This window comes from Narcine bancroftii, chromosome 13 (genome assembly GCF_036971445.1).
Source record: "Narcine bancroftii isolate sNarBan1 chromosome 13, sNarBan1.hap1, whole genome shotgun sequence".
NCBI classification, from domain to species: Eukaryota; Metazoa; Chordata; class Chondrichthyes; order Torpediniformes; family Narcinidae; genus Narcine; species Narcine bancroftii.
In genome coordinates, this window is record NC_091481.1 from 78507826 (window position 1) to 78535275 (window position 27450).

The 27450-nt window shown below is 49.0% G+C and overlaps 1 protein-coding gene across 4 annotated transcripts in view; it reads right to left on the bottom strand.

Moving 5' to 3' along the window:
* The window catches only part of ccdc9 (coiled-coil domain containing 9), a 58355-nt gene extending 33524 nt beyond the window's left edge, over window positions 1-24831 (bottom strand). For all 4 annotated transcript variants that reach the window (XM_069909963.1, XM_069909962.1, XM_069909961.1 and 1 more), the window contains exons 1-5: window positions 24722-24831; window positions 18385-18429; window positions 14388-14492; window positions 12089-12232; window positions 10877-11182 (exon numbers count right to left, since the gene is read on the bottom strand). In XM_069909963.1, coding sequence (XP_069766064.1) covers window positions 10877-11182; window positions 12089-12232; window positions 14388-14492; window positions 18385-18387 — 558 coding nt within the window. In that variant the 5' untranslated portion in view covers window positions 18388-18429; window positions 24722-24831. The remainder of the gene's footprint in view (window positions 1-10876; window positions 11183-12088; window positions 12233-14387; window positions 14493-18384; window positions 18430-24721) is intronic.
* Window positions 24832-27450: the final 2619 nt, after the last annotated feature.

The following is a 27450-nucleotide window of genomic DNA, read 5'->3' on the forward strand; positions in this document are numbered from 1 at the left end:
CTCCCCCCCCCCCCCCCACTGAGATTCCTCTGCTTGCCTAAGCAAGGGACAAGCTGAAGCCATGAGGTGACCTACCAAATGATGAATGGTCTCCACAGAAGGACATTTCCTGCCTGATGAGAGGTTTTCGGTACAAGAAGCTGTCAGGACTGGCCAGAGTGCAGAACTTTCTGCCTCAGAGAGTAGCTGAGGGAAATAGCTTGGGGAGACTTGCCGGAAAACGAGGGAGATGGCATTAAAGGGTTCGGCTAATATATTTAGAGGAAAAGCAAGGAGGTTCGAGTGGGGTGTAGATACCATCCTGGACAGGCAGGGCTATTAATTGCAGAATTCTGAATCAATTCAAATACTGAAGCATTTCAAGTATTCAGAGGTAGAAATAGTAACTGAGATTTTTAAAAATTTAGACAAGCAGCACAGTAACAGGCCCTTCCACAAGCCCATGCCACCCTATTGCATCCTATTAACCTACAACCCCCGTACATTTTGAGGGGGTGGGAGGAAACCAGAGCACCGGGAGAAAACACACGCAGACACAGGGGGAAGCATACAAACCCCTTACAGGCAGGGCTGGATTCAACAGGTTCGTGGGAACCAAGTATCAGAGTTGGGATTCGAGAGGGTGCTGATGGCAAGGAGGACTTCCGAAGGGCCTTGCGCTGACCGTACTGAAGGTTTCTATCTGGACCTCCAGGTGACTGATGAATCGAATAGTTGTTTGTGCCGAGGCTGCAGGAGGTCAAGAGGCGAATCCATGGATACTCAGTGGCCCCTTTGACATGAGTGAACTGCTAAACTGGCAGTTCAACGAACTGTTTTAAAATATAGAGCCGTTCACACTGGACCAATGTTATCCGGTTCTCTACGCCCTTTCACACTCACCACCCAGCATCACAGAGCAAAGCGGTGACGTCCTGCGTACCCCTTGTCTCATTCACACTGGGCTAAACGGTACGTCGATTCAGAATGAATCCACGATGATACGGCCTCCCTGGGCGATTCATCCTCGGGGCGATTCAACTCCTGCGTGCCGATTCACAAGCCTTCGCACTGGCATGTTAACCAGTTAATTACTGGGTTAAATTGCCAGTGTGAAAAGGGCTACAGTGACTCTGAAGGGACTTTCTGTGATAGTCCAGATTCTATTACCAATGTGTCTATGTAGAGGGTCATGTAGGATGACGGCGATTGGCTGAGAGTGTAGCACCACCTACTAGCAGGTCTTAAAGGATTGATTCTGGACTGGTCGACCTACTTGTGATATGCTCCAGTCTTTTAGTTAATAAAAACCTATTGATCCCACTCCATCCGCTCCCTCCTATGCACCGCGACCAATGGCACTCCCCATGAAAGGATGTTCTCTTTCCTGAGAAAATCCGAGTCGGGTATGACCATACTGGCATGGCTCGCGGTTCCCGGTCCAGTCCTTTTACAACACCACGTCCGGTACTCAAAGAACGACCCCTTGGTTGACCGAGTGACTGCTCCATGAGAACCCGCATTATACCTATGTTGAGTACCCAGACGGACAATCTCGATAAGGGACCTAGCCCAAGCCGGATCAGGCACAGCAGTGCCTTCGACCCAACCTCCCCCTATTCCTTCTCCCCCAGGTTATGTGCGAACAGAGGGACCAGCACCACCCCACCAGCTCAGGCCAGACTGTCGACAACGCCATTGGGGAATTGAGAGAAGCAGTGGCCGCACCCTACGGGCCTGCCGGCGGCCCCAATCCCGGCGCCACGGCGGTCACGCCGGATGGTCAGGCCGCTTGACCGGTACAGCCCCTAACCTCCATCCACCCTGGGGTCGGTTCTCAAAGAAGGGGTGAATGTGATAGTACAGATTCTATCACCAATGTGTATATGTACATATGTACAGATGGTCGTGTAGGATGACGGCGATTGGCTGAGAGTGTAGCCACACCTACTGGCAGGTCTTAAAAGGATTGCTCCTAGCCAGACCAGGTCATTCTGGACTGGTCGACCTACTTGTGATATGCTCCAGTCTTTTAGTTAATAAAAGCCTTGGTTTGGATCAACAAGTCTTTGGTTCTTTCGACGCGCATTACACTCTCTTTTGCTTTTCTTTTTCTCGTACCGTCAGGGATGCCAGGTGATACTAATTTTTTAAAAAATTGAAACATACGGCACGGCTCACGAGCTCGTGTTGCCCAATTACATCCTATAAAACCTACATCCCCGGTACATATTTTGAAGAGCGGCAGGAAACCGGAGCCCCCGATGAAAACCCACACAGAGATTGCGAGAGCGTTCAAACTCCTTTCGGACAGCATGGGACTCGAACCCCAGCCTTGATCGCTGGTGCTGTAACAACATTGCACTAACTGCGAGGTTAACTGTGCCACCTTACGGTCTTTGTCTTACAGCAGGAAGACGGCAGTTTTGTGCAACATTACATGCTCCGTCCGTATCGGGGCCGCCGCCGTCTACCCTTCGCCCGGACCGGGGCCGGGGCCGCTGCTGCTCTCCCTGTGTTCCTCAACAAAGTTCCTCAACATGATTATCCAACTGCACGAAAACCAACAAGGTCGGGTCAGATACAGCAATGAGCTCTCTGAACCCTTCTCCATTAACAATGGCGTGAAGCAAGGCTGTGTTCTCGCACCAACCCTCTTTTCAATCTTCTTCAGCATGATGCTGAACCAAGCCATGAAAGACCCCAACAATGAAGACGCTGTTTACATCCGGTACCGCACGGATGGCAGTCTCTTCAATCTGAGGCGCCTGCAAGCTCACACCAAGACACAAGAGAAACTTGTCCGTGAACTACTCTTTGCAGATGATGCCGCTTTAGTTGCCCATTCAGAGCCAGCTCTTCAGCGCTTGACGTCCTGCTTTGCGGAAACTGCCAAAATGTTTGGCCTGGAAGTCAGCCTGAAGAAAACTGAGGTCCTCCATCAGCCAGCTCCCCACCATGACTACCAGCCCCCCCACATCTCCATCGGGCACACAAAACTCAAAACGGTCAACCAGTTTACCTATCTCGGCTGCACCATTTCATCAGATGCAAGGATCGACAATGAGATAGACAACAGACTCGCCAAGGCAAATAGCGCCTTTGGAAGACTACACAAAAGAGTCTGGAAAAACAACCAACTGAAAAACCTCACAAAGATAAGCGTATACAGAGCCGTTGTCATACCCACACTCCTGTTCGGCTCCGAATCATGGGTCCTCTACCGGCACCACCTACGGCTCCTAGAACGCTTCCACCAGCGTTGTCTCCGCTCCATCCTCAACATCCATTGGAGCGCTCACACCCCTAACGTCGAGGTACTCGAGATGGCAGAGGTCGACAGCATCGAGTCCACGCTGCTGAAGATCCAGCTGCGCTGGATGGGTCACGTCTCCAGAATGGAGGACCATCGCCTTCCCAAGATCGTATTATATGGCGAGCTCTCCACTGGCCACCGTGACAGAGGTGCACCAAAGAAAAGGTACAAGGACTGCCTAAAGAAATCTCTTGGTGCCTGCCACATTGACCACCGCCAGTGGGCTGATAACGCCTCAAACCGTGCATCTTGGCGCCTCACAGTTTGGCGGGCAGCAGCCTCCTTTGAAGAAGACCGCAGAGCCCACCTCACTGACAAAAGGCAAAGGAGGAAAAACCCAACACCCAACCCCAACCAACCAATTTTCCCTTGCAACCGCTGCAATCGTGTCTGCCTGTCCCGCATCGGACTGGTCAGCCACAAACGAGCCTGCAGCTGACGTGGACTTTTTACCCCCTCCATAAATCTTCGTCCGCGAAGCCAAGCCAAAGAAGAAAAGAAGAACATGCTCCGTACTGTTACATGACAATTAAGTTAGTGTGACTTAGTAATGTGAAAACCAATCTGGCTCAGTAGGGAAGGAATCCACCATCCCCACCAAGTCCAATCTCACAAACATGGTCGACTCGTAACTGATGTCTAAAATGAGGGATGGGATAGGTAATACATGCTGAACTTGGCAGTGGGTAACTAAAATAAACACAGAGAATCCAAGGAAAACAAATGTGCAAACTCCTTGATGACAGCACCATGGGGTTTTGGAATCAAACTTGGGCCCACTGCTCTGTTCGCTCTACACCCATGTGGGTTAGGGCACAGTTCAAATGCCATCTACAAATTTGCCGGGGACGCCATGATCGTTGGCAGAATCAAATGTACAGGAGGGGGATAGATCTGCTGCCATCTGATGCGGTGAACGCAGGTCGATTGTGTGTTCTAAGAATAAATTGGATAGGTACATGAATGGGAGATGCCTGGAGGGTGATGGGATGGAAGCAGGCCGGTGGGACTAGGAAGATGATGGTCAGCAGAGACTAGAGGGGCCAAAAAGTCTGTTTTTCATGCTGTAGCATTCTATGGTTTAGGGGGTTCAAGAACCATAGAACACTACAGCAAACAGCCCATTCGGCCCTTCTAGTCTGTGCAGAAATATTCTTCTAGTCCCATTGGCCTGCACCCAGTCCATAACCCTCCAGACCTCTCCCATCCATGTATCTATCCAATTTATTCTTAAGAATTAGACCGCATTTACCACATCAGATGCCAACTCATACCACACTCCCACCACCCTCTGAGAGAAATTCCCTCTAATGTTCCCCCTAAAACTTTCCCCTTTCACCCTAAAGCCATGTCGTCTCATATTTATCTCTCCTAATTTAAGTGGAAAGAGCCTACTTACATTTACTGTCTATGCCCCTCTTAATTTTGTAAATCTCTATCAAATCTCCTCTCATTCTTCTACCCCCACCCAAGGAATAAAAGTCCTAACCTGTTTAATCTTTCCATGTGACTCAACTCCTGAAGACCCAGCAACATCCTAGTAAATCTTCTCTGCGCACTTTCAATCTTACTGATATCTTTCTTGCAGTTAGGCAACCAGAATTACACACAATACTCCAAATTTGGCCTCAGTAGTGTCTTACACAACCTCACTATAACATCCCAAGACCTTTACTCAATACCTTGATTTATAAAGGCCAAGATGCCAAAGGCTTTCTTTATAACCCTGTCTTCCTGCGATGCCACTTTCAGGGAATTATGTGTCTGCATTCCCATATCCCTTAATATAACAACAACAAAATTGCACTCAATATTAGCAAAACAAAGGAATTGATTGTGGACTAGGGAGGAAAAACCAGGAGAACACAAACCAGTCCTCATCGAGGGTGGTCAACAGTGGAAAGGATAAAGAACTTCAAAATTCCTGGCTGTCAAAATCTCTGAAGGTCTGTCCTGGGACCTCCATGTCAATGCAATCACGAAGAAGGCTCAACAGTGGCTATACTTCGTGAGGAGTTTGAAGAAATTTGGTATGTCTCTTCCAAATTTCTGCAGGTGTACCTTGGAGACCATAATGACTGATTGCATCACTGCCTGATATGGAGGTGCCAATGTTCAAGGCAAGAAAAGACTACAGAGAGTTGTGAACTTGGCCAGCGCAATCATGGGCATCAGTCTTCACTCCATCAAGGACATTAACAAGAGGTGGAGTGACAAGAAAGCAGCCTCTATCCTCTCTGCTACCATCAGGAAGGAGGTCCAGGAGCCTGAAGACCAACACCTAGTGGCACAAGGACAGCTTCTTCCAGATTTCTGAATGGACAATGAACCACAGACACTACCTCGCCTTCTCCTCTTTTGCACTAATTTTTTTTTTAATAAATGTCATTTACAGCAATTTTGCATGTGATGCTGTGCAAAACAACGAGTTTCATGGGAATAAATTCTGATTCTGATTCGGGTCACCGGACTTGGGTTCGAATCCCACGCTGTCTGTAAGGAGTTTGTATGTTCTCCCCGTGGCTGCGTGGGTTTTCTCCGGGAGCTCCAGTTTCCTCCCACCCTTCGAAATCCACCGGGGTTTGTAGATTAATTGGCTTTAATTTTGGAGGTACAGGCTCATGGGCCCAAAATGCCTAAATTAAAATTTACAAAAGGAAGTTGATATATTAGAGAGTCTCTCCAGGTGGAACACATCCAGGGTGCATTTGAAAATCAATTTATTCTCTTGATTTCGGAGAACGGTGCCCACCAATCTCACCGTTCCAGCAAGGAACAAGGCACTAGGGGTGCCAAGATTCCGGTTATCAGCACACTGAATTCTCTCCTGGGCCCAATCACTGAATCATACGCATTTACTCCTCATTAAGCTGGGTTAAGCCTTTGGGAACTCCCCGAAAGACAGCAAATTAATCAATGGCCGATCCTTCGATTCCGTTCCAAACGGAAGTATTTCAAGCCCTGGGTTGCAGGAAATTCCCACAACAATTTTCATCCAAAACTCGGATCTTGTCATCAGGACGTCAAGGAATGAAACAGATTGTAGTAAAAAACACAGTAAATGCTGGAGGAACTGAGCCGGTCTCGCAGCCCCCATAGGAAGTAAATATACATTACTGACAATTCGGGCCTGAGCCCTTCCTCAAGGTAACAGGAAGGTGTCAGAATAAAGACTGAAGACTGGCAGGGGGAGAAGAGCTCAAGCTCAAAACATTGGTAATAAATCTTTACCTCCTATGGACTAGGTGAGTTCCTCCAACATTTTTGAGTGGTTTCACTACCATCTTGACTGTCGGTCTGGACTCCTCTCCCAGTCTTTATTCTGACGCCTTCCTGTATTTTTGTTTATACCTTGAGGAAGGGTTCAGGCCCGCAAAGTTGGCCATATATCTTTACCTCCTATGGACGCTGCGAGACCGGCTGAGTTCCTCCAGTGCTTCTCCAGGTCTTTACCCAGGACGTCAAGGTGCCAGGGGACATTTCCAATGGGCCTTCCAGAGCCAAACAGAGTGAAGGCAGTTGGCGGTGAGTCTGAAGGGTTTTGGTCATCACGAATCCTCTTCCTCAAAAGAGTGCTGAGGCTAGATTCGCCAAGAACTTTCCAAAAATAATGCTAATCTATGCCTGGGAAAGCAAAACCCACAGCATAAATGGGGGGTTCTTTCTTCCTCTGCAGGTCTTAGGAGAAATTCCATGGGTTCAGCAACTTGGGTTCGAATCCCGCGCGGTCTGTAAGGAGCTTGTACGTCCTCCCCATGTCTGCATGGGTTTCCTCCCACCCTTCAAATACATACGGGGATTGTGGACGACACAGGCTCGTGGGCCGATAGGGCCTGCTACCATTCTGCATATCTAAATTTAAATGCAACTGTAACTCAGGAGAGAGAAAGAGAGAGCAATTGGAAGTTGGTGACTCAAACGTTTCAGTGAAATTGTTTAATTCCTGCTGCACTCCAACTTTTTTTTGTATATTTTATTTATGTCTTTAAATAACCTGCCAACTTTAAGAAAATGTTAGCACTAAATGTTAGCCACACATCATGAGCTGCCCATGCACCCACTCTTAGCACAAGCCAAGCAAGACTGTGAAGGCACTCATTAGTTACAAGCTGGAGATTCAATGCACATGAACCAGAGGTCAATATAATATATCACCAGTTAGAAATAGTTATCTGAAATTCAAGCAACCGGCAAAAAAACGTGGACAGTAAATAAGTAAAAAATACAAAAGTTTAAAATTGGCAAACCCTACCGCCACCCCCCCCCACCCCCCAACCACAGGTCAATCTTCCAACCCATGCAACCTCAAACAACTGGAAAATTCACTTATCCAGCACCTACCGATTCCCATAGGTGCCGGATATCAGGGGTTTTACTGTATTACTGAGAAAGAAATTTAGCACTGTGGTGTTTTCTTTACAGGGAATCCACTGAAATTTAACAAAGTTCCTCTCCGAACCTTGGTTAGACCGCAGAGCACGGTATTCCATGGTATTTTAAAGCTTACGATTAAATTTAGACACACAGCACGGTAACAGGCCATTTCGGCCCACGGGCCTGTGCCGCCCAATTACACCCAATTGACCTACAACCCCCTGTACGTTACGAAGGGTGGGAGGAAACCAGAGTCCCCGGGGAAAACCCACGCCGACACAGGGAGAATGTACAAACTCCTGACAGGCAGCGTGGGATTCGAACCCTGAATCCGATCGCTGGCACTGTAAAGGCGTTGTGCTAACCACTTCTCCAACCGTGCCGCCCATGTTTGAGGGGGTAGGAAAATTTATGATAATTATATCACAGTGAGAGGATGAACAGACGTGACCCCCACACAGACCAGCAAGCAGTCATTTATACTAATCCCATTTTTAAAAAAACTTTATCCGCACTCTCATCAATTCCCTCAGATTCCCACTTGCCTAGCAAGGGACCAGCTATTAAAGTTATCAGCTGACCACAGAGAATGTTTCCTGCCCAACCAACCACAGGTTTTTGGTACAAGAAGCCATCAGGAGTGGCAAGAGTGTGGAACTTGTGGCTGAAGCAAATAGCTTGGGTGCCTCACCAGGAAATGAGGGAAACTGGTTCAGCTGATAGATTTAGATGAAAAACAAGGAGATTCGAGCAGAGCACAGAAACCAACCTGGACCAGGTGGGGCAGAATTCTGATACAGATAAAATCCAGGAGACATTTCCTTAAGCATCCAGGGGTAGAAATAACAATTGAGGTTTTTTAAAATATATAATATTTTTATATTTAGACATACAGCACACCCACAGACTCTTCTGGCCCACAATCCCCCATGCTGACCAATTGATCTACAATCCCCCGTATTCGTTGAAGGGTGGGAGGAAACTGAAGCCTCCGGAGGAAACCATGGGGAGAACTTATGAACGCCTTACAGGCAGCGCCGGATTCATATCCGGATCGCTGGCGTTGCATTAATCTGCTGCCCAATACCTGCTCCAGAGCAAGAACATCTCGGCTCAACTCAAGGCTCAGCACAGCTCTGCACCAAACTGGCCAATTCACCGACCAGCCGAGGGAAGCAAGGTATTTATGAGTCTTCTGTGGTTCCAACAAGAATCCAACACAAGGGCCTCCAAAGATGAATCTAATGTCTTGGAAACACCCAGGGTAACCTCTTTAAGGGGGGGCAGGAAAGGGATCCACGAACTCAAGTGGAGCACAGTTGAATTTATACACTGACCCTGAACTTTGAAAAGTCACACAAGGCTTTTACAATAGCAAATGGCAGGGCCCTGAGGAGTGGAGGAACAACAGGATTTGGAAATACAGATACACAATTCCCTGAAAGTGGCGACACAGGTAGACAGGGCTGTAAAGAAAGCTTTCGGTATTTTGGCCTTCATAAATCAAAGTTATGGTGAGGTTGTATCAGACACTAAATTTGGAGTATTGTGTGTAGTTCTGTTTGCCAAACTACATGAAGGATATCAGTAAGACGGAAAGAGTTCAGAGATTTACGAGGATGTTGCCGGGTCTTCAGGAGTTGAGTTACAGGGAAAGATTAAGCAGGTTAGGACTTTATTCCTTGGAGCGTAGAATAATGAGAAGAGATTTTATCAAATAGAGGCTTACAAAATTATAAGGGGTACAGACAGAGTAAATGCGAGTAGGATCTTTCCACTTAGATTGGGAGAGATAAGTACAAGAGGACATGGCTCTAGGGTGAAAGGGGAAAGGTTTAGGGGGAACATTAGAGGGAAGCTCTTCACTCAGGGAGTGAAGGAAGTGTGGAACGAGCTGCCATCTGATGTGGTAAATGCCGGCTTGATCTTAAGTTTTAAGAATAAATTGGACAGATACACAGATAGGAGAGGTCTGGAGGGTTTATAGAATAGGTGCAGTTCAGTCGGACTAACAGAATGATGTTTAGACTAGAAGCGCCAAATGGCCTGTTTTCTGTGCTGTAGTTTTCTATGGTTCGAAGGTACATGAGGAACAAAATAATACCAGGGCAAATCAGTAAAGAGGGAGGTTGTGTGTATTTTATGGATTTTGGGCCTGTTGATCATAAAAATCACCTTAAAAATTTCTCATCAAGTACCGTTTTTTAAATATTACCTATTTTTGTGATTTCCTGTCATATTTTAAATCTACTTCATGAAGTGCAACGTGTCGTTGAAAATTCATTTTCTGCATTCGCACTTGGACGTCTTCCCCGCTGATCCTGGTGCCGTCAGTGGCGAACACGGAGAAAGGTTTCACCAGGACATTGCGACTGTGGAAAAGCGGCGTCGGGGCAACTGGAATCCGTCAATGCCGGCCGACTATTGTTGGTCACTGACACAAGATGCCGAATACAAACGAAAATCAGGGGCAAAACATTTTTGGGTCACTTGAACTCACGTAACGTGTCAGCGTCATTATGCGATTAAACACGCTAAATTCAATTAAAGTTAATTTAATATTTCTCCAACTTCCTACTTGATACAGCAAACCTGAACTTATCTTTGTGTTCAGCTTGAAGTGGTCTATCACAATCCCCAATTTTTTTTTCAGGAAGCCAACCTTTTGAGAAAGTCTGGGCAGCACCCTTCTGTCCTGCGAAGGAGCTCTGGTAAGAGCAACGCTGTTACAGCGCCGGTGATCGGGACCGGGGTTAGTATCCCGCGCAGTCTGTAAGAAGTTTGTACGCTCTCCCCGTGTCTGCGTGGGTTTCCTCCAGGTGCTCCGGAGCTGTAGGTCAATTGGGTGGCACGGACTCGTGGGCCAAAATGGCCTGTTACCATGCTGTGCGTCTAAATTTTAAAAACTTGTTGTCGTCCAGTGCAAGGCTCAGAGAGCCACACTGAATGGAAACGCCCTCTCTGCCCAATTTGTTCATCGAGATAAGTTGTCGACTGAGCTTATCTCATTGAGAGAGGCAAAGGTTTAGAAGGGAATTCCAGACTCCAGGTCCAGTGCAGCCAGAGCTATGGATACAAGTGGGTATCAGCAAAGAGAAGAGGAGGATACAGTGAAGATGAGGGAAGAATGACAGGAGTCTAGTTTGGCCCTGTGCTACTACTATGGTGTGACATCTCATGTTAAATTGTGCACCCTTCTCGCCTTACCTTCACCCTTCTGTCCTGCGAAGGAGCTCCGGTAGGAACACCTCCTCTATCAATTCCTCCTCTGCTTCCGTGGCCCCTTCTGCCTCTGCCCCTGCGCTCTCCTGCTCCGCCCTCGTGGCCACTGAAGCCTTGGGGGCTCCGCTCGGTCCGATCCTCCCGCAGCGCCCGGTCGGGACGGTGTCTGGGAGAGCTGCAGGGGACTCCCTGGTCCACCACGTGCATGGGGCCTGGGGAGCTGGGGCCACCCGCCCTCCCCTGCCTGCCCAGGTTGCTGCGAGGTTTGCCGTCGTTTGCCGCTCGCCTGTCCTGCGGGGAGGAAACAGAAGGGGTTTCAAACACAGAATGGCAGAGGAAGCCTCGATGCACTGCGGTGAAAGCTGCTGGTTTCCGAGCTGAGGGAGCAGCGTGAACTCGGAGCAAGACTGACATTCCCCAATTCATCAGGCCGAGAGCACACATCTACATAAGAAACTTAACAAATTGGAGCAGGAGTCGGCCATCCGGCCCATCGAGCCTGCTCCACCATTTAATTAGGTCATGGCCAATCTGACGATGGGCTCATCCCCAGGTCCCTTAATTCCCCTACTATGTAAAAATCTATCCAACCTTGTCTTAAATATATCTTCTGAGGTTGCCTCCAGTGCTTCAATGGGCAGTGAATTCCACAGATTCAACACCTTCTTGGAAAAGCAGTTCCTCCTCATCTCCGTCCTAAATCTACTACCCTGAATCTTGAGGCGATGTCCCCTAGTTCTGGTCTCCCCAACCAATGGGAACAACTTACCTACCTCTATCTTTCATAATGTTATATGTTTGACCCAGAGGCTCTGTTCCCACCTGCTGATGGACAGCTCCCCATGGCTCCACCTCCTCCCGCTGACAGGCAGCTCCTCAGGGCTCCGCCCCCACCGACAGGCTGCTCATGCGGCTCCACCTCCACCTGTGTTTGGGCAGCACCCAAGACTCCGCCCCCTCCCACTGACAGAAAGCGCTCTATCCTTAATGGGAGCGCCTGGGGTTCTGCCCCACCCGCTGACAGACAGTGCCCATCAACATCAGCACCCTCAGTTTCCACCCCAACCCCGGGTTCCATCTACCCCTGCCCCCTCTCCCACCACTGACAGTCTCCCAGGCTGAGAACCCCACTGCCTAATGGGAAACTTTCCCCCGTCCTAAAGAATCCACGGCACCAAGCGGAAGAAGTTCACTCACAGGCGGGGATTTACTGAGGGCACCGGCCTGCGTCGGCAGTCCTTTCCCATCATGTCTGCGCTCGTGCTCTGCCTCATACTTGGGTCTCCGAGAGGTCACAGAGATGCCATCCTCTTCTGCTTTCTTCCGATCTTCCTCAATCTCCTATCAGAAAAGAGAAGAACGAAACACTAGATTCAGGCTGACTGGAGAACGGACTTAAAGGGGGACTATTGGGTGAGCAGGAATTCATCCACCCTGGCGTTGATATTCCACTAATCCTTTCCTCTGTGTTTAAGGGAGCTGGAGTATGAACCCCGGACAACAAAGCTTTCCCTCCCTACCCTGCGAGGTCCATAAGTGGCCTCAGGCTGTGGATGTTGCTTAAATGTAATATTTCTTTGATTATATGAATACTAACAACAAAATTGTTTGGTAAAATCTTTCTACATTGAATTACAATATTATTAGTAACACTTTTTTGATTTTTCTCCTCCTTTTCCTTTAATTACTACTTCATTCTCAAAAAAAGTTATTGATACAGGTTCACAAACACTAATGTCCACCATATTGTAGCTAAAACACCAGAAAATCTGACAAAAGCAGCGACTATAAAAACATTAGCAGCAAAAAAAAACAACAGCGCTTGCTGATGGAGCGTGCAGTCAGAACCACGTGATTCGAAGTGTCATTGGGTAATAACGACGGCTCTAACCAGAGCGCATTAGAAAGCTCAAAAAGTAAATGAGCGTCGAGCTTTAGCCTTGTAGGTATATTGATGTAAGCTGGGCTTTTTTGTTCTTATAATTTAATTACAGGGATATTTTTATAAAAAATAATAAATTTCTGCTGAAACTGCACAGAAATTTTATAGCTGGCCCTTTTTCAGGGCTTTACACTCAGAGGTGTTGGCATTCCCCCCCCCAACCCCAATGGTGTCACCAGGTGTGGTCCACACTCCACCCCCCCCCTCACCGGGGACACCAGTGGGTGCAATTTCAGGATTGAAGAGCCTCCACTTAGAATTGAGATGGGGAGGAATCTCTTCTGCTGGAGGGCGGGGTCTGTGGAATTTGTGTTGTGGAGGTGACTGGGTGTATTTAAGGGAGAGATTGATAGGTTCCTGCTTAGCCAGGTAATGGGAGAAGGCCGGGTAGTGGGGCTGAGTGAGGAAATGGATTAAATGGTGGGGGAGACTCGATGGGCTGAATAGTCTATTTCTGCTCCTATATTTTATGGTTTTATGATCTGATCTTTTAGATAAATGCATTAGGTTTCGTTGGCATTATCCAGAGGCTTAGACTATGAATCAGGAGATTCACGTTTTCATTTCTACCTGGGGAAATAATAACCTAGAACAACAGGCTCTCAGTAGCTGACTTGACTGCACCATGTGGTCATTCAGGGACGGGAGATGAATGCTAGCCTTGGCAGCAATTTCTACATCCTGTGAAATAAATGAAAACAATTGCAAAGGAGAGCAGATAAGTCCTCTCCCTGGTTTAGAGGTTTGGTACGATATCAGAAACTGGCAAATTTCTACAGATGTGTAGTGGAAAGTGTATTGACCGACTGCATCATGTTCCGGTATGGGGACGCCAATACCTCTGAGCGTAAAGCCCTGAAAAAGGTAGTGGACTCAGCCTGGGACATTACGGGTAAAACCTTCCACATCATCGAGAACATCTACATCTGTATGTTACATGAATGTTAAAAAAATTATATAGTTTGAATTCAATGAAAACTAAAATAAAATATTCAAGTGCATGTACTCTGACAATAAATCTGAAATCTGAATCTGGTTTCTTTCCCCCTTCACATTTTTAACTTCAGCTATTCTATCTTAGACATGGTAAAGGGTCCTGATCTAACATATTGACTGACCATTTCTACCCATGTCTGACCTGACTTTCTCCAGCAATCTTTGCTCAAGATTCCAGCGCCTGCAACTTTTGTGATTCTCTACGTTCTCGTTGGGGTTCTCAACCAATATCAGTGAAAAGGGGCCAAAGCACACACGACCTCACCATTAGTAGGAGATCGCTGTGCAGAGCGGCTGCGGTTTTCTACCTGATGGCATTTCAGCTGCTGAGTGTACTCAGACGTCCAAGGAGCCTGTGAAAGGCACAGCAAGCTTTCCCTCCCACTGGGTTCCCAGGGGGCAGTGAGTGCATTTCGGTAACACCACCACAGCTGAGTCAGCCAGTACTTCCTCTAGGTGCAGCCCAGATTCCCAGCCCTGGTCACGAGGTCCCACGAGCTCAACCCTCACCGTTTGAGGATCGAGTTCTGCTCAAAACGCTGGACAGTCCTGCCTCACCTGATGTCTCCTCATCAGAGCTTCATTCTTCTTCCTCAAGGCTTCGATCTTCCTGTCTAGCTCCGCATCCTGCTCCTCCCGACTCTTGAGATTGACGGCCGCTGACTGTGGAAGAGGAATGGGGAAAGGTTCAGGTTTAGAACTAGTGGAAGGTAGCTCAGAACAAGAGCCATCACGTGCGACCAATCCACAAATTCGAGGAGTCACCCTCGTGCCCAATTTCTACACCGATTCTCAACATTCCCCTTTTTGAGTTTTCCAGGAAAACGTGAGATAAGTTACCCAGGGAGCGATCACCTCGAAGCCCAGCATGCTCCTCAACCTTCATCCTTAATCCTAAATGCCACTCCTGACACCCCTTTCCCAATGAGCCACAAGCCCTGATAATCCTTTCCCAGGATGTATCCATTCCAAGGATTTCGATTTCTCTCCCAAACTTCCAATCAACATTTCTCCTCCCCCATTGCCATCTTCTATTTTGGGGCCCTATCTAAATGTTTTGCCCATCTTTCGACATCCAAGTGCTCTGTCTTTGAACGGAGATGACAGGTTTCTCATATAGGCAGTGGAACTTGGACAAGATAAATCCGTAGGAGCGCTCAGAAGCAAATTCCTAGCCATGACTTTCACCCAAGTCTTTAATTATCACGGTGCAATTTATAGGAGTGCAGTTCATTGAAAACTTGTTCCAGCTCTATAAATTCCATCTCTATTGATTTCTAGACCACACAGTTTTTCAAGGGGGGTTACAAAAAAGATCGATGAAGGGAAGGCTGTGGATGTTGTCTATTTAGACTTTAGTAAAGCTTTTGACAAAGTTCCCCACAGGAGGTTAGGAAAAAAGGTGGAGGCATTAGGTATAAATAAGGAGGTAGTGAAATGGATTCAGCAATGGTTGGATGGGAAGTGTCAGAGAGTACTGGTAGAAAATTGTTTGTCAAATTAGAGGCCGATGACTAGTGGAGTTCCTCAGGGATCGGTCCTGGGTCCACTATTGTTTGTTATATATATTAACAATCTGGAAGAAGGGGTGGTGAATTGGATAAGTAAGTTTGCAGAAGATACAAAGATTGGTGGTATTGTGGACAGTGAGGAAGATTACCGTAGCTTAAAAAGAGATATAGGAAAGCTAGAGGAGTGGGCTGAGAAATGGCTGATGGAATTTAATACGGATAAGTGTGAAGTGTTGCATTTTGGAAAGGCAAATCTAAATAGATCATATACATTGAATCGTAGACAATTGAGGAGTGCAGAGCAACAAAGGGATTTAGGAGTTGTGGTAAATAGTACCCTCAAAGTTGATACTCAGGTAGATGGTGTGGTGAAGAAGGCATTTGGAATGTTAGCTTTCATAAATCGGAGTACTGAATTCAAGAGTTGGGATGTTATGATGAAATTGTACAAGGCATTGGTGAGGCCAAATTTGAAGTACTGTGTGCAGTTTTGGTTACCAAATTATAGGAACGATATAAACAAAATAGAGAGAGTGCAGAGAAGGTTCACGAGAATGTTGACAGGATGTCAGGGTTTGAGTTACAGAGAAAGGTTGAGCAGCCTGGGGCTTTTTTCTCTGGAACGTAGAAGATTGAGGGGGGATTTGATGGAGGTGTTCAAGATTTTAAAAGGGACAGAGAGAGTCAACGTGGATAGGCTTTTTCAATTAAGAGTGGGGGATATTCAAACCAGAGGCCATGGTTTGAGATTGCAGGGGGAAAATTATAAGGGGAACACGAGGGGAAATTTCTTCACGTTGGGATGTGGAATAAGCTTCCGGCAGAGATGGTTGAAGCAAGGACGTTATTTACATTTAAGAAAAGACTGGATGATTACATGGAGGGGAGAGGATTGGAGGGGTATGGACCAGGTGCTGGTCAGTGGAACTAGGAGGGTGGGGATTTGTTCCAGCATGGACTATTAGGGCCAAACTGGCCTGTTCTGTGCTGTATATGGTTATACGGTTACAGTTCTGGCCACCTCATTATAGCAAGGATGTGGAAGCTGTAGGGAGGGTACAGAGATTCACCAAGACGTTGCTTGGTTTGGAAATTATGTCCTATGAGGCAAGATTAGCTTAGCTGGGACTTTTCTCTCTGGAGTGAAGAAGGATGAGAGGAGCCTATCACTGGATCAGCGACGATCTCATTGAATGGCGGAGAAGGGCCAAGAGGCCCTTGTGCTCTAATGGTGGACAGTCAGCAACCTTTTACCCAGGACTGGAATAGCAAACACCAGAGGACACCTGTACAAAGTGAAGGGAGGAAAGTTTAGGGGAGACATCAGCGTAAGTTTCTTAAAATATACAGAGAGTTGTGGGTGCCTGGAATGCATTGCCAGGGGTGGTGGTGAATGCTGGAACAATAGGGGCACTTAAGAGACACTTAGGCACACGGCTGCAAGAAAAATAGAGGGTTTATGGGGTAGTTATGGTTGGTCTGTTTTTGGGTAAGGTATGACAAAAGACAAAGGAGGAAAAACCCAACACCCAACCCCAACCCACCAAGTTTCCCCTGCAACCGCGCCTGCCTGTCCAGCATCGGACTTGTCAGTCACCAACAAGCCTGCAGCAGACGTGGACATTACCCCTCCATAAATCTTCGTCTGCGAAGCCAAGCCAAGGAGGAGATATATATAGTTCAACACAACATTGTGGGCCAAAGGGCCACAATAGAACCGTAGTGTTCTAGTAGGGCAGACGAACTAAAGTTCAGCCAGAGACAGAGAATGAAGGGACCCATAAAACCACAGAACATTACAGCACAGAAACAGGCCTCTTCGCCCCTTCTAGTCTGTGCTGAACCATTTTTTTTTGCCTAGTCCCACTGACCTACACCTAGTCCGTACCCCTCCATACCTCTCCCATCCATGTACCTGTCCAAATTCCTCTTAAATGTTAAAATTGAGCCCACATTCAGTTGACAGCCCATTCCACACTCCCACCACTCTCTGTGTGAAGAAGTCCCCCCCCCTCTCACTCTTAACCCATGTCTTCTGGTTTGTATCTCACCGACCTTCAGTGGAAAAAGCCGATCCACATTTACTCTACCTATTCCCTTCATAATTTTAAATGCCTCGATCAAATCTCCCCTCATTGTTCTATGCTCCAGGGAATAAAGTCCGAAGCTGTTTAACCTTTCCCTGTAACTCAGTTGCTGAAGCCCAGGCGACATCCTAGTAAATCTTCTCTGCCCTCTTTCCATCGTATTGATATCTTTCCTGTAGTTTAGTGACCAGAACTCCAAATTTGGCCTCACCAATGTCTTATAAAACTTTACCACAAGGTCCCAACTCCTGTACTTAGTACTTCGATTTATGAAGCCAATATGCCAAAAGTTCTCTTTTCAACCCTATCCACTTGTGACACCACTTCCAGGGAATTATGTATCTGTATTCCCAGATCCCTCTGTTCTATTGCACTCCTCACTGCCCGACCATTTACCATGTACGTCCTTTCTTGGTTTGTCCTTCCAAAAATGCAACCCCTCAGACCTGTCTGTATGAAATTCCATCGGCCATTTTTCCAGCCGGTCCAGATCCCTCTACAAGCTTTGAAAACCTTCCTTGCTGTCCACAACGCCTCCTATCTTACAGTCAACTGGAAACTCGCTGATCCAACTTACCCCATTATCATCCAGGTCACTGATATAAATGACAAACAACAATGGTCCCAGCACCGATCCCTGAGGTGCACCACTCGTCACACAGGCCTCCAGTCTGAGAAGCAGTCACCCACCACTACTCTCTGGCTCCTCATATCCAGAAGAGGAGGTCAAGGAAAGAAGTGGGGACCCAGGGTCCAATGGCACTGTGAGAGGCCGCACAACATCCCAGAAATGCATGAGATAGTGATGCATCCCAAGGTTAAATAGTTGACCCCCACTTATCAAATTGGAGGGTTCTGAACAAAATTGAAACTTGATTAATTAAAGCCGGAAAAATATAAACTTTAAAAGCATCAAACGGTAGTTTCCTGCCACGCTAAAAGTTTCTGTGCACTTACCATCCTGGTCAGCTGGGCACGAGCAAGCTGGCCTACTCTGGTCTCCTGTGGGAAAAATTAAAGCAGAGTTCGGTCACACAGGATGCGCGGCGTTGAGGAAGACAGATTGTTAAGCCCAGTGGGGCTGATCCTAGCTGAGAGATTTATTAAAGAGTCCATCTTACTCAACTCACCTGGCGAGCAAGGACTGTCATCTTAAAGGGCTGCTGCATAGCCTCACCCACAGGAGCGGCACGGATAGCCATTACAGTGCTACCTGGGTTCGAATCCGTGGCTCCCCGTGACCATGCACGGCTTTCCTCCCACCCCTTCCAGCAATTTGGTGGTGAATTAGGTGTAATTGAGCCTAATTCGATGGCCGGAATCGGCTTTTACCATGCTGTCGCTCAGGAAAAAAATGTCATTAAGGATATAGCTCAGTGGGAGAGTGTGCTTCGCATGTTATTAGATCTGGAGTTCAATCCCTGGCATTTCCACGCTGCTGGCTGAATTTCTTTGTGGCTTCAAGTCAAGTTTATGGACAGCGTGGTTACAGCACCAGCATACCAGGTTAAAATCCGGCGCTATCTGTAAGTTCTCCCCGTGTCTGCGTAGGTTTCCCTTCCGCCCTAGTGGCTGTAGGTCAATTGGGTGGAACGGGCTTGTGGGCCAGAAGGGCCTGTTACAGGGCTCGATGACTAAATTTTTTTTAAAAATAAAAATTAATATCTTTGCGACTATCCTGTCAGTCAATGGTAACAGCTTAGATCTCCTAGATTAACAGGCCCTGCAGTGGCCTGTTCCAAGGCCCGTCCTCACGGATCCTTCGCTCACTGAGTTTGCTGCTGTAGAACGCTAGGGAAACTGTTTCCCGCGCTCTGTCACAGTTGCCAGCCCCTGCTGCCAGACTGATGTGCTATTTGCCCATAGCTGGGGTAACAGCTTAGATCTCCTAGATTAGCAGAGTTGGAATATCACCTTGTGATGTGTGTGTTTACAGACAAGACCAAAGCTAATGGAAATATTAGCAAGGAAAATACAGTATCCGTATTTGACCAAAATACATAGGAGCAAAATAGGCCATTCAGCCCATCAAGTCTGCCCCTCCATTTTCCCTAATCAGTCCGATTGCCCGGCCTTTTCCCCACTGGATTGAAAAATTCTCTCTAAAGCAATGATCAATGGGGCAGATAAATTTAGAATTTTTAACTTAAATTTAGACATACAGCACAACAACAGGCCCTTTCAGCCCATGCCACCCAATTTACACCCCATTAACCTACAACCACTGGAACATTTTGAATGGTGAGTGGAAACCAGAGCCCCTGGGGGAAACCCACGCAGACATGGGGAGAGAAAACGCAAAAACTCCTTACATTCAGCACGGGATTCAATCCCTGGTTCTGATCGCTGGCGCTGTAACAGCATTGTGCTAACTGCTTTACAAACCAGGCCTCCCCAAAAGTTAAACCCACGGAATTTACTACTGGGGGAAGGGGGTGGGGGGGTCATAGCTCCATGGTGAAGGCTTACAAATGAGGTGTGTGTAACATTAAAAAAGCAGAAACAGGAGTCAACCATTCGACCCGTAGCGCCTGCCCTGCCATTCAACAAGATCTGGGCTGATCTGCTCCTGGACTCAGCTCCACTTAGCCGCCCCTTCCCCATAACCCTTAATTTCCCCATACAATGTGAAAATCTGTGTCTTAATTACAATTAGCAAGGAAGCCACCACTGCTTCCTTGGGCAGAGAATTCCACAGATTCACTACTCTCTGGGAGAAGCAGTTCCTCCTCATCTCGGTCTTAAATCTACTCCCCCGAATCTTGAGGCTCTATCCCTTAGTTCTATCTGCCAGTGGAAACAATCTCTATCCTGTCCATTCCCTTCTTAACTTTAGATGTTTAGAAAAATCCAGTGGGGTGCAAGCTGGATCACTGGAACCACCCATGGGACAATCTCACAGAATTCTGCCCCAATATCACAGCCCACATGGGAGCAAACTGAAACACTACCCATGTCCACACTCATCCCACCTGGCTCCAACTCCTCGCCTATTGTGGCAAATTGGATGGGACTTATGAAGAAAGGTTAACCCAAATCCTCCCTCACCCCAAGGACGTCACAGCTCAAGTGATTAGTGGCTTTGCTCACCAGTGAAACTTTAAACCTGGCCAGGATTATCCAGTCAGCAGATCCTTGGTACGTGACAACCAGCATTCACTGATTCCTTCAAGAAGCCACCAGCCCCGCCCCACCACTCAGCTCACTCTGTACCAGGCAGCCACAGGACATTCTGCCAAGTTACCAGGGCTACTTAGTTCATGAAATAAAACATTCAGCCCATTTATTCTCTCAAGGGGACATGAAAGAGCTATTTACCCCTCAGTTCAGCATCACACTGTTTATGGGATGTTGCTGTGTCCAGATCAGCTGTTGTGTTTCTACACCAGTGTAAGAAACTCATTCCTAATATAATAGTTCATGATAAACATTAACAACATGGAAGAGGGGACAGAGAGTAGTATATCTAAGTTTTATATCTAGTTTTCTGATGACACTAAATTGAGTGGAAAAGCAAATTGTGCAGAGGATATGGAGAGTCTGCAGAGGGATATAAATAGGTTAAGTGAGTGGGCAAGACTCTGCCAAATGAAGGACAATGTTGGCAAATGTGAGGTTATCCATTTTGGAAGGGAAAATGGAAGATCAGATTATTATTTAAATGCCAAGAGATTGGAGTGTGCTGGCGTGCAGAAGGACTTGGGAGGGCTTGTGCATGAATCGCAAAAGGTTGGTTTGCAGGTGCAGCAGGCCGTTGAGAAGGCCCAATGGAACGTTGGCCTTCATTGCTCGAGGGGTTGAATTTAGAAGCAGGGAGGTTGTGCTGCAACTGTACAAGGTCCTGGTGAGGCCACATCTGGAGGACTGTGTGCAGTTCTGGTCTCCTGACTTGAGGAAGGATATACTGGCTTTGGAGGCAGTGCAGAGGAGGTTCACCAGGTGAGTTCCAGAGAAGAGGGGGCTAGCCCTCATCGAGATTTGAGTCGTCTGAGATTTAGAAGAATGACGGGAGATCTTTTAGAAACATAAAATTATGAAAGGCATAGATAAGATAGAGGTAATTGCAGGTAGGTGGAGATGAGCCAATCATCAGATCATTCATGATCTCATTGAATGGCGGAGCAGGCACGACCGGCAGGGTGGCCGACTCCTGCTCCTATTTCAGATGTTCTTGCGCTTCATCCATCTCTCAAGCCTTCTTGCAGATTCCTCTGAACCCCACTCAGTAAAAGAAGTTCCCAACTGGATTGAGCAGCGATCATGAACCAATGCCTCCCACCTAGATTAGAATTGCCATCTGCTGACTCCCACTCTCACCTACCCCACCCCACAGGGAAGGACAAGGGTAAATACACGAGCAAATGGTGGGGGGGGGGGAAGAGGGATTTAGGGCAGAGGTAAGCAGTTAGTGTAGTGGTTACCGCAAAACTGTAACAGCGCCCGCGACCCGTGTCTAGAATCCGGTGCTGTCTGTAAGGAGTTTGTATGTTCTCCCCGTGACTGCGTGGGTTCCCTCTGATTGCTTCGGATTCCTCGTAGGAGAATTGGGTGTAATTGACTCGTGGGCTGAAAGGACCTGTTACTATGCTATACGTCTAAATTAAATATATAGAGGAGGAACTGATTCTCGCAGAGATGAGCGAATCTTTGGAACTTTCCGCCTGAGGAAGCAACAGAGACTGCCACGCGGAATGTGTTGAAGTGTATTTAATTAAAAATAAAAATCATTTTGACATGCAGCACGGTAGCAGGCCATTTTGGCCCAAGAGTCCGTGCCGCCCAATTTACACCCCATTAACCTACGAGATGGCAGAGGTCGACAGCATCGAGTCCACGCTGCTGAAGATCCAGCTGCGCTGGGTGGGTCACGTCTCCAGAATGGAGGACCATCGCCTTCCCAAGATCGTGTTATATGGCGAGCTCTCCACTGGCCACCGTGACAGAGGTGCACCAAAAAAAAGGTACAAGGACTGCCTAAAGAAATCTCTTGGTGCCTGCCCCATTGATCTCGCCTCAAACCGTGCATCTTGGCGCCTCACAGTTCGGCGGGCAGCAACCTCCTTTGAAGAAGACCGCAGAGCCCACCTCACTGACAAAAGGCAAAGGAGGAAAAACTCAACACCCAACCCCAACCCACCAATTTTCCCCTGCAGCCGCTGCAACCGTGTCTGCCTGTCCCGCATCGGACTTGTCAGCCACAAACGAGCCTGCAGCTGATGTGGACTTTTACCCCCTCCATAAATCTTCGTCCGCGAAGCCAAGCCAAAGAAGAAGAGAAGAACCTACACCCTCGGTAATTTTCAAACGGTGGGAGGAAACCGGAGCCCCTGTAGGAAACCCATGCCGATACAGGGAGAATGGACAAACTCCTTACAGACAGTGCGGGATTCGAGCCCCGGTCCCGATTGCCGGCGCTGTAAATACGTGGCACTCACCGCAACGACAACCGTGCGATGGATTTTTGAACAGTAGAGGTATTAAGGGACATTGGAAACAGGCAGGGAAGTTGAACTGAGTCAACAATGAGATCAGCGGTGCTCACGTGGTAATAGTGGAGCAGACTCAATGGGACAGATGGCCAACTCCTGCTCTTATTTCTGGTTTATATGATTCCCTGCAGGGTGAGGGGTTAAATAATGAAGTGTTCAAACATGGTGATAGAAATGTTTCTTACAAAACATTTTCCTTAAATTCTTCACCCACCCCCTCCCCGATTACATTTACTCTGCCCCACACTCCAGAATCACTCCATGCAATAATAACATTAAATGAGAAATAAATCTTTCTCCCCACTTCCAGCTTTCTGAGAACCCTCCTCCTGCCTGGACGTGATAAGGATTTGGGCCAAAGGTATCAGCCCAAACACTGATTTGGTCAGCATGGATGAGATGGGCCGAAAGGAGACCACCTCTCTCCGCGACAGACTGGCAAACCACAACTGCTCCCGGGGGCACCTTGGCTTGAAGGGACAGGCGTTCTGAGAGTCCAGCAATTCTTAGAGGTCTTGGATACCCAGGCAGGGTGAGAGGGGAAGGGGTGTCTGGGTTTGAGGTGCAGGGGTGAGATGGGTTCAGGGGTGCCCGGCATGAAAAGAGGGGTGGAGGGGACCAGGGTTTGAGACGCAGGGGAGGGGAAGGGACCCAGGTTGAGAGGGGCAGGAACAGAGGGGTGAGAGGGGCAGGGGCACCAGGGTGAGAAGGGCATCAGGGGGAGGGTCATCAGGGTGAGAGGGGGCAGGGCGCCCCAGGGCAAGGGGCCAGGGGTGCCCCAGGGTGAGGGGGCATCAGGTTGAGAAGGGCAGGGCTACCCCAGGGTGAGGGGGCATCAGGGTGAGGGGGCAGGGGGCCCCAGGGCAAGGGTGCCCCAGGGTGATAGGGGCGTCAGGGTGAGGGGGACAGGGGCACCCCAGGGTGAGGGTCATCAGGGTGAGAGGAGGCAGGGTGCCCTGGGGTGAGGGGGGCATGAGGGTGGGGAGCATGAGGGTGGGGGGCATGAGGGTGGGGGGCATGAGGGTGAGGGGCATGAGGGTGAGGGGGCATCAGGGTGAGGGAGCATCAGGGTGAGGGAGCATCAGGGTGAGGGAGCATCAGGGTGAGGGGGCCATGAGGGTGGGGGGCATGAGGGTGGGGGGCATCAGGGTGGGGGGGCATCAGGGTGGGGGGGCATCAGGGTGGGGGGGTATCAGGGTGGGGGGGCATCAGGGTGGGGGGGCATCAGGGTGGGGGGGCATCAGGGTGGGGGGGCATCAGGGTGGGGGGGCATCAGGGTGGGGGGGCATCAGGGTGGGGGGGCATCAGGGTGGGGGGCATGAGGGTGGGGGGCATGAGGGTGGGGGGGCATCAGGGTGGGGGGGCATCGGGGTGGGGGGGCATCGGGGTGGGGGGGCATCGGGGTGGGGGGGCATGAGGGTGGGGGGCATGAGGGTGAGGGGGCATGAGGGTGAGGGGGCATCAGGGTGGGGGGCCATGAGGGTGGGGGGCATCAGGGTGGGGGGGCATCAGGGTGGGGGGGCATCAGGGTGGGGGGGCATCAGGGTGGGTGGGCATCAGGGTGGGGGGGCATCAGGGTGGGGGGGCATCAGGGTGGGGGGGCATCAGGGTGGGGGGGCATCAGGGTGGGGGGGCATCAGGGTGGGGGGCATCAGGGTGGGGGGCATCAGGGTGGGGGGCATCAGGGTGGGGGGGGCGGGGGCTCCCCCTCCGCCAGCGGGTCTCTCTGCCCCCCCCCCCATAGACCGCCTGCACGTCCCTTCATCCCCGGCGCTAGCCCAAGGCAGCCACGGCCACGGCCTTACCCGCTCCGCCTGCGCCCCCTCGGTCCGAGTCCCCGAGGCCGGGCAGCCTCTGCCTCTCACCGTCCGCACCGGCCCAGGGCTCGCTGCCAAATCCTGCTCCGCGCTCGATCACTTCCTGAGGGCAGAGGTCCGCCTTCCTGCCAAATACTGAGCCGGCTGTTCCTTCCTTCCAATCGCCCCCCCCCTCCTCCTCCTCCTCCTCCTCGATGCGCTGCAGAGCTCAGCCCCTGCGTCTGCTGCCGTCTCCCCCTCCACTGCAGGCAGCTTTAAATGCAGGAGCCGTCCAGTGCAATGAGTCCAGTGCAAGAGGTGCCTAGTGCAAGGGGAGTCAAGTGCAAGAGGAGTCAAATGCAAGAGGCGTCCAGTGCAAGAGGCGTCCAGTGCAAGAGGTGCCCAGTGCAATGAGTCCCCAGTGCAATGAGTCCAGTGCATGAGGTGCCCAGTGCAAGAGGAGTCCAGTGCATGAGGTGCCCAGTGCATGAGGTGCCCAGTGCAAGAGGAGTCCAGTGCATGAGGTGCCCAGTGCAAGAGGAGTCCAGTGCATGAGGTGCCCAGTGCAAGAGGAGTCCAGTGCAAGAGGAGTCCAGTGCATGAGGTGCCCAGTGCAAGAGGAGTCCAGTGCATGAGGTGCCCAGTGCATGAGGTGCCCAGTGCAAGAGGGGTCAAGTGCATGAGGTGCCCAGTGCATGAGGTGCCCAGTGCAAGAGGTGCCCAGTGCAAGAGGGGCCAAGTGCATGAGGTGCCCAGTGCAAGAGGGTTCAAGTGCATGAGGTGCCCAGTGCATGAGGTGCCCAGTGCATGAGGTGTCCAGTGCAAGAGGCATCCAGTGAATGAGGTGTCCAAGAGGTGTACAATGGAAGAGGCGTCCAATGCATGGCGTCCAGTGCAAGAGGCGTCCAGTGAATGAGGTGTCCAAGAAGTGTACAATGCAAGAGGCATCCAGTGCATGAGGTGCCCAGTGCATGAGGCATCCAAGAAGTGTACAATGCAAAAGGGGTACAGTGCAGGAGGCGTCCAGTGCAAGCCACATCTAGTACAAGACACATCCAGTGCACACATCGCACCTGCATTAAGCACATTAGAAACAGAGTTTAACAAGGAATCCCCTTCAAAGACAATGTATCTGAACCGAATTTATGACTGCACATCAAAAAATGTGGCAAAATACTTGGATTTAAAAGGTTTGATGGTCGGATCGCTACTCAAACAAAATCTCCCTTAAATAATTTAGGATAAATGAATAAATTTTTGTTTCTTGCAGTGTTTCTTCCTTCTTTTCATTGCCTCTCACGCTCACTCTGACACGCCAGGCTTCGGCAGAGGGGATGGGTTTACTTGGTCTCGATGGGCAGAATGGCCTCCAGCATTGTCAGAAGTAAATATCTACAAAGCACAAGGGAAGAGTTTAGTTGAAGAATTTAATGGCGGGGTGATGGGGGAAACAAGGGGGGGTGGAGGTGTGGGTTTTAATGAAAGCCTGAGAAGTCGGTGTTAGACCCAGACGGAAGTCGAGGTGTAGCTCCTCCAACTTGCAAGCGGTCTCAGTCCAGCTGTGCACGAAACCAGGGACAGACATGTCAGCAAGGGGAATGGGGCGGGGAATTGAAATGGGGGGACACTGGGAGATCAACGTTATTGTGGCAGACAGAGCCGAGGAGCCCAACAAAGCGATCTCCCAGTCTGCGACCAGGCTTTCCGATGTAGAGGATATAAGGATATACCAACTACTACAGCATTCTTTGTACATGTATCTGTACATTCTACGTAGCAAAAACAACAAGCATTGAAGCCGATGTCATTAAGAACCAAGGAAGATGGAGTGGTTGGGTAGTTCACATGGAAGACGATCGTCTACTGAAACAAATCTACTCCCACCTTAAAGAAGGCAACCGTAAAAGAGGTGGATGACAGAAGAGATTCAAAGACGTCTTAAAATCCAACATGAAAAATGTAACATTGACATCAGGAATTGGGAAACCAATGCCAAAGACAGGAAACTCTGGCAAACCATCATCCGAGTAGGAGCTACTTTTGAAGCCAACAGACATGTAGGTAAATGGAAAGAGAGGCAGCAACAACCAAAGTCCGATCTGCCATCTGGAACAACCTGCTCTGAATGTGGAAGATCCTTCAACGGCAAGATTGGACTCATCAGCCCATTAAATCGATCAACGGAACAGAGTCCGTCATCCTCAACCTCGAGGGATGGCCACCACGGTGGCGGTCATTCTACGTAATGAACGACAACATACTCAGAGCATTCGGCTGTCAGAGTGTTTATTCATTGATCGGGTTGGAGTGCATTGACATCAGCACCACTTTGCTACCTGCTCTGAACGAGATGGACGTGAAGTTCGAGGAATAGATGACGAGGGCAGGGCGCAGAACTCCGAACAGTTACACAGTGGCCATTCCTCAGCTTGGTGCGGGGCTGAGTGGGTGCGGCACAATTCAGCAACTGGGTAGCGAGAGAGGAGTGAAGGGGATGGGGTTGTTTTAACGTTATTGCAAACATTAATGTAGCATTTTCCCAAATGAGTTAGAATCAGAATTTCTTGTCATGAACACGTCACAAAATTTGTTGTTTTGCAGCAGCGTCCACAGGTGCAAAAATTGCTATAAATTACATTTTAAAAAATAAATAGAGAAAGTTGAGATCGTGTCTGTGGTTCATTGTCCATTCAGGAACCTGATGGTGGAGGGGAAGAAGCTGTTTTTATACCGTTGGG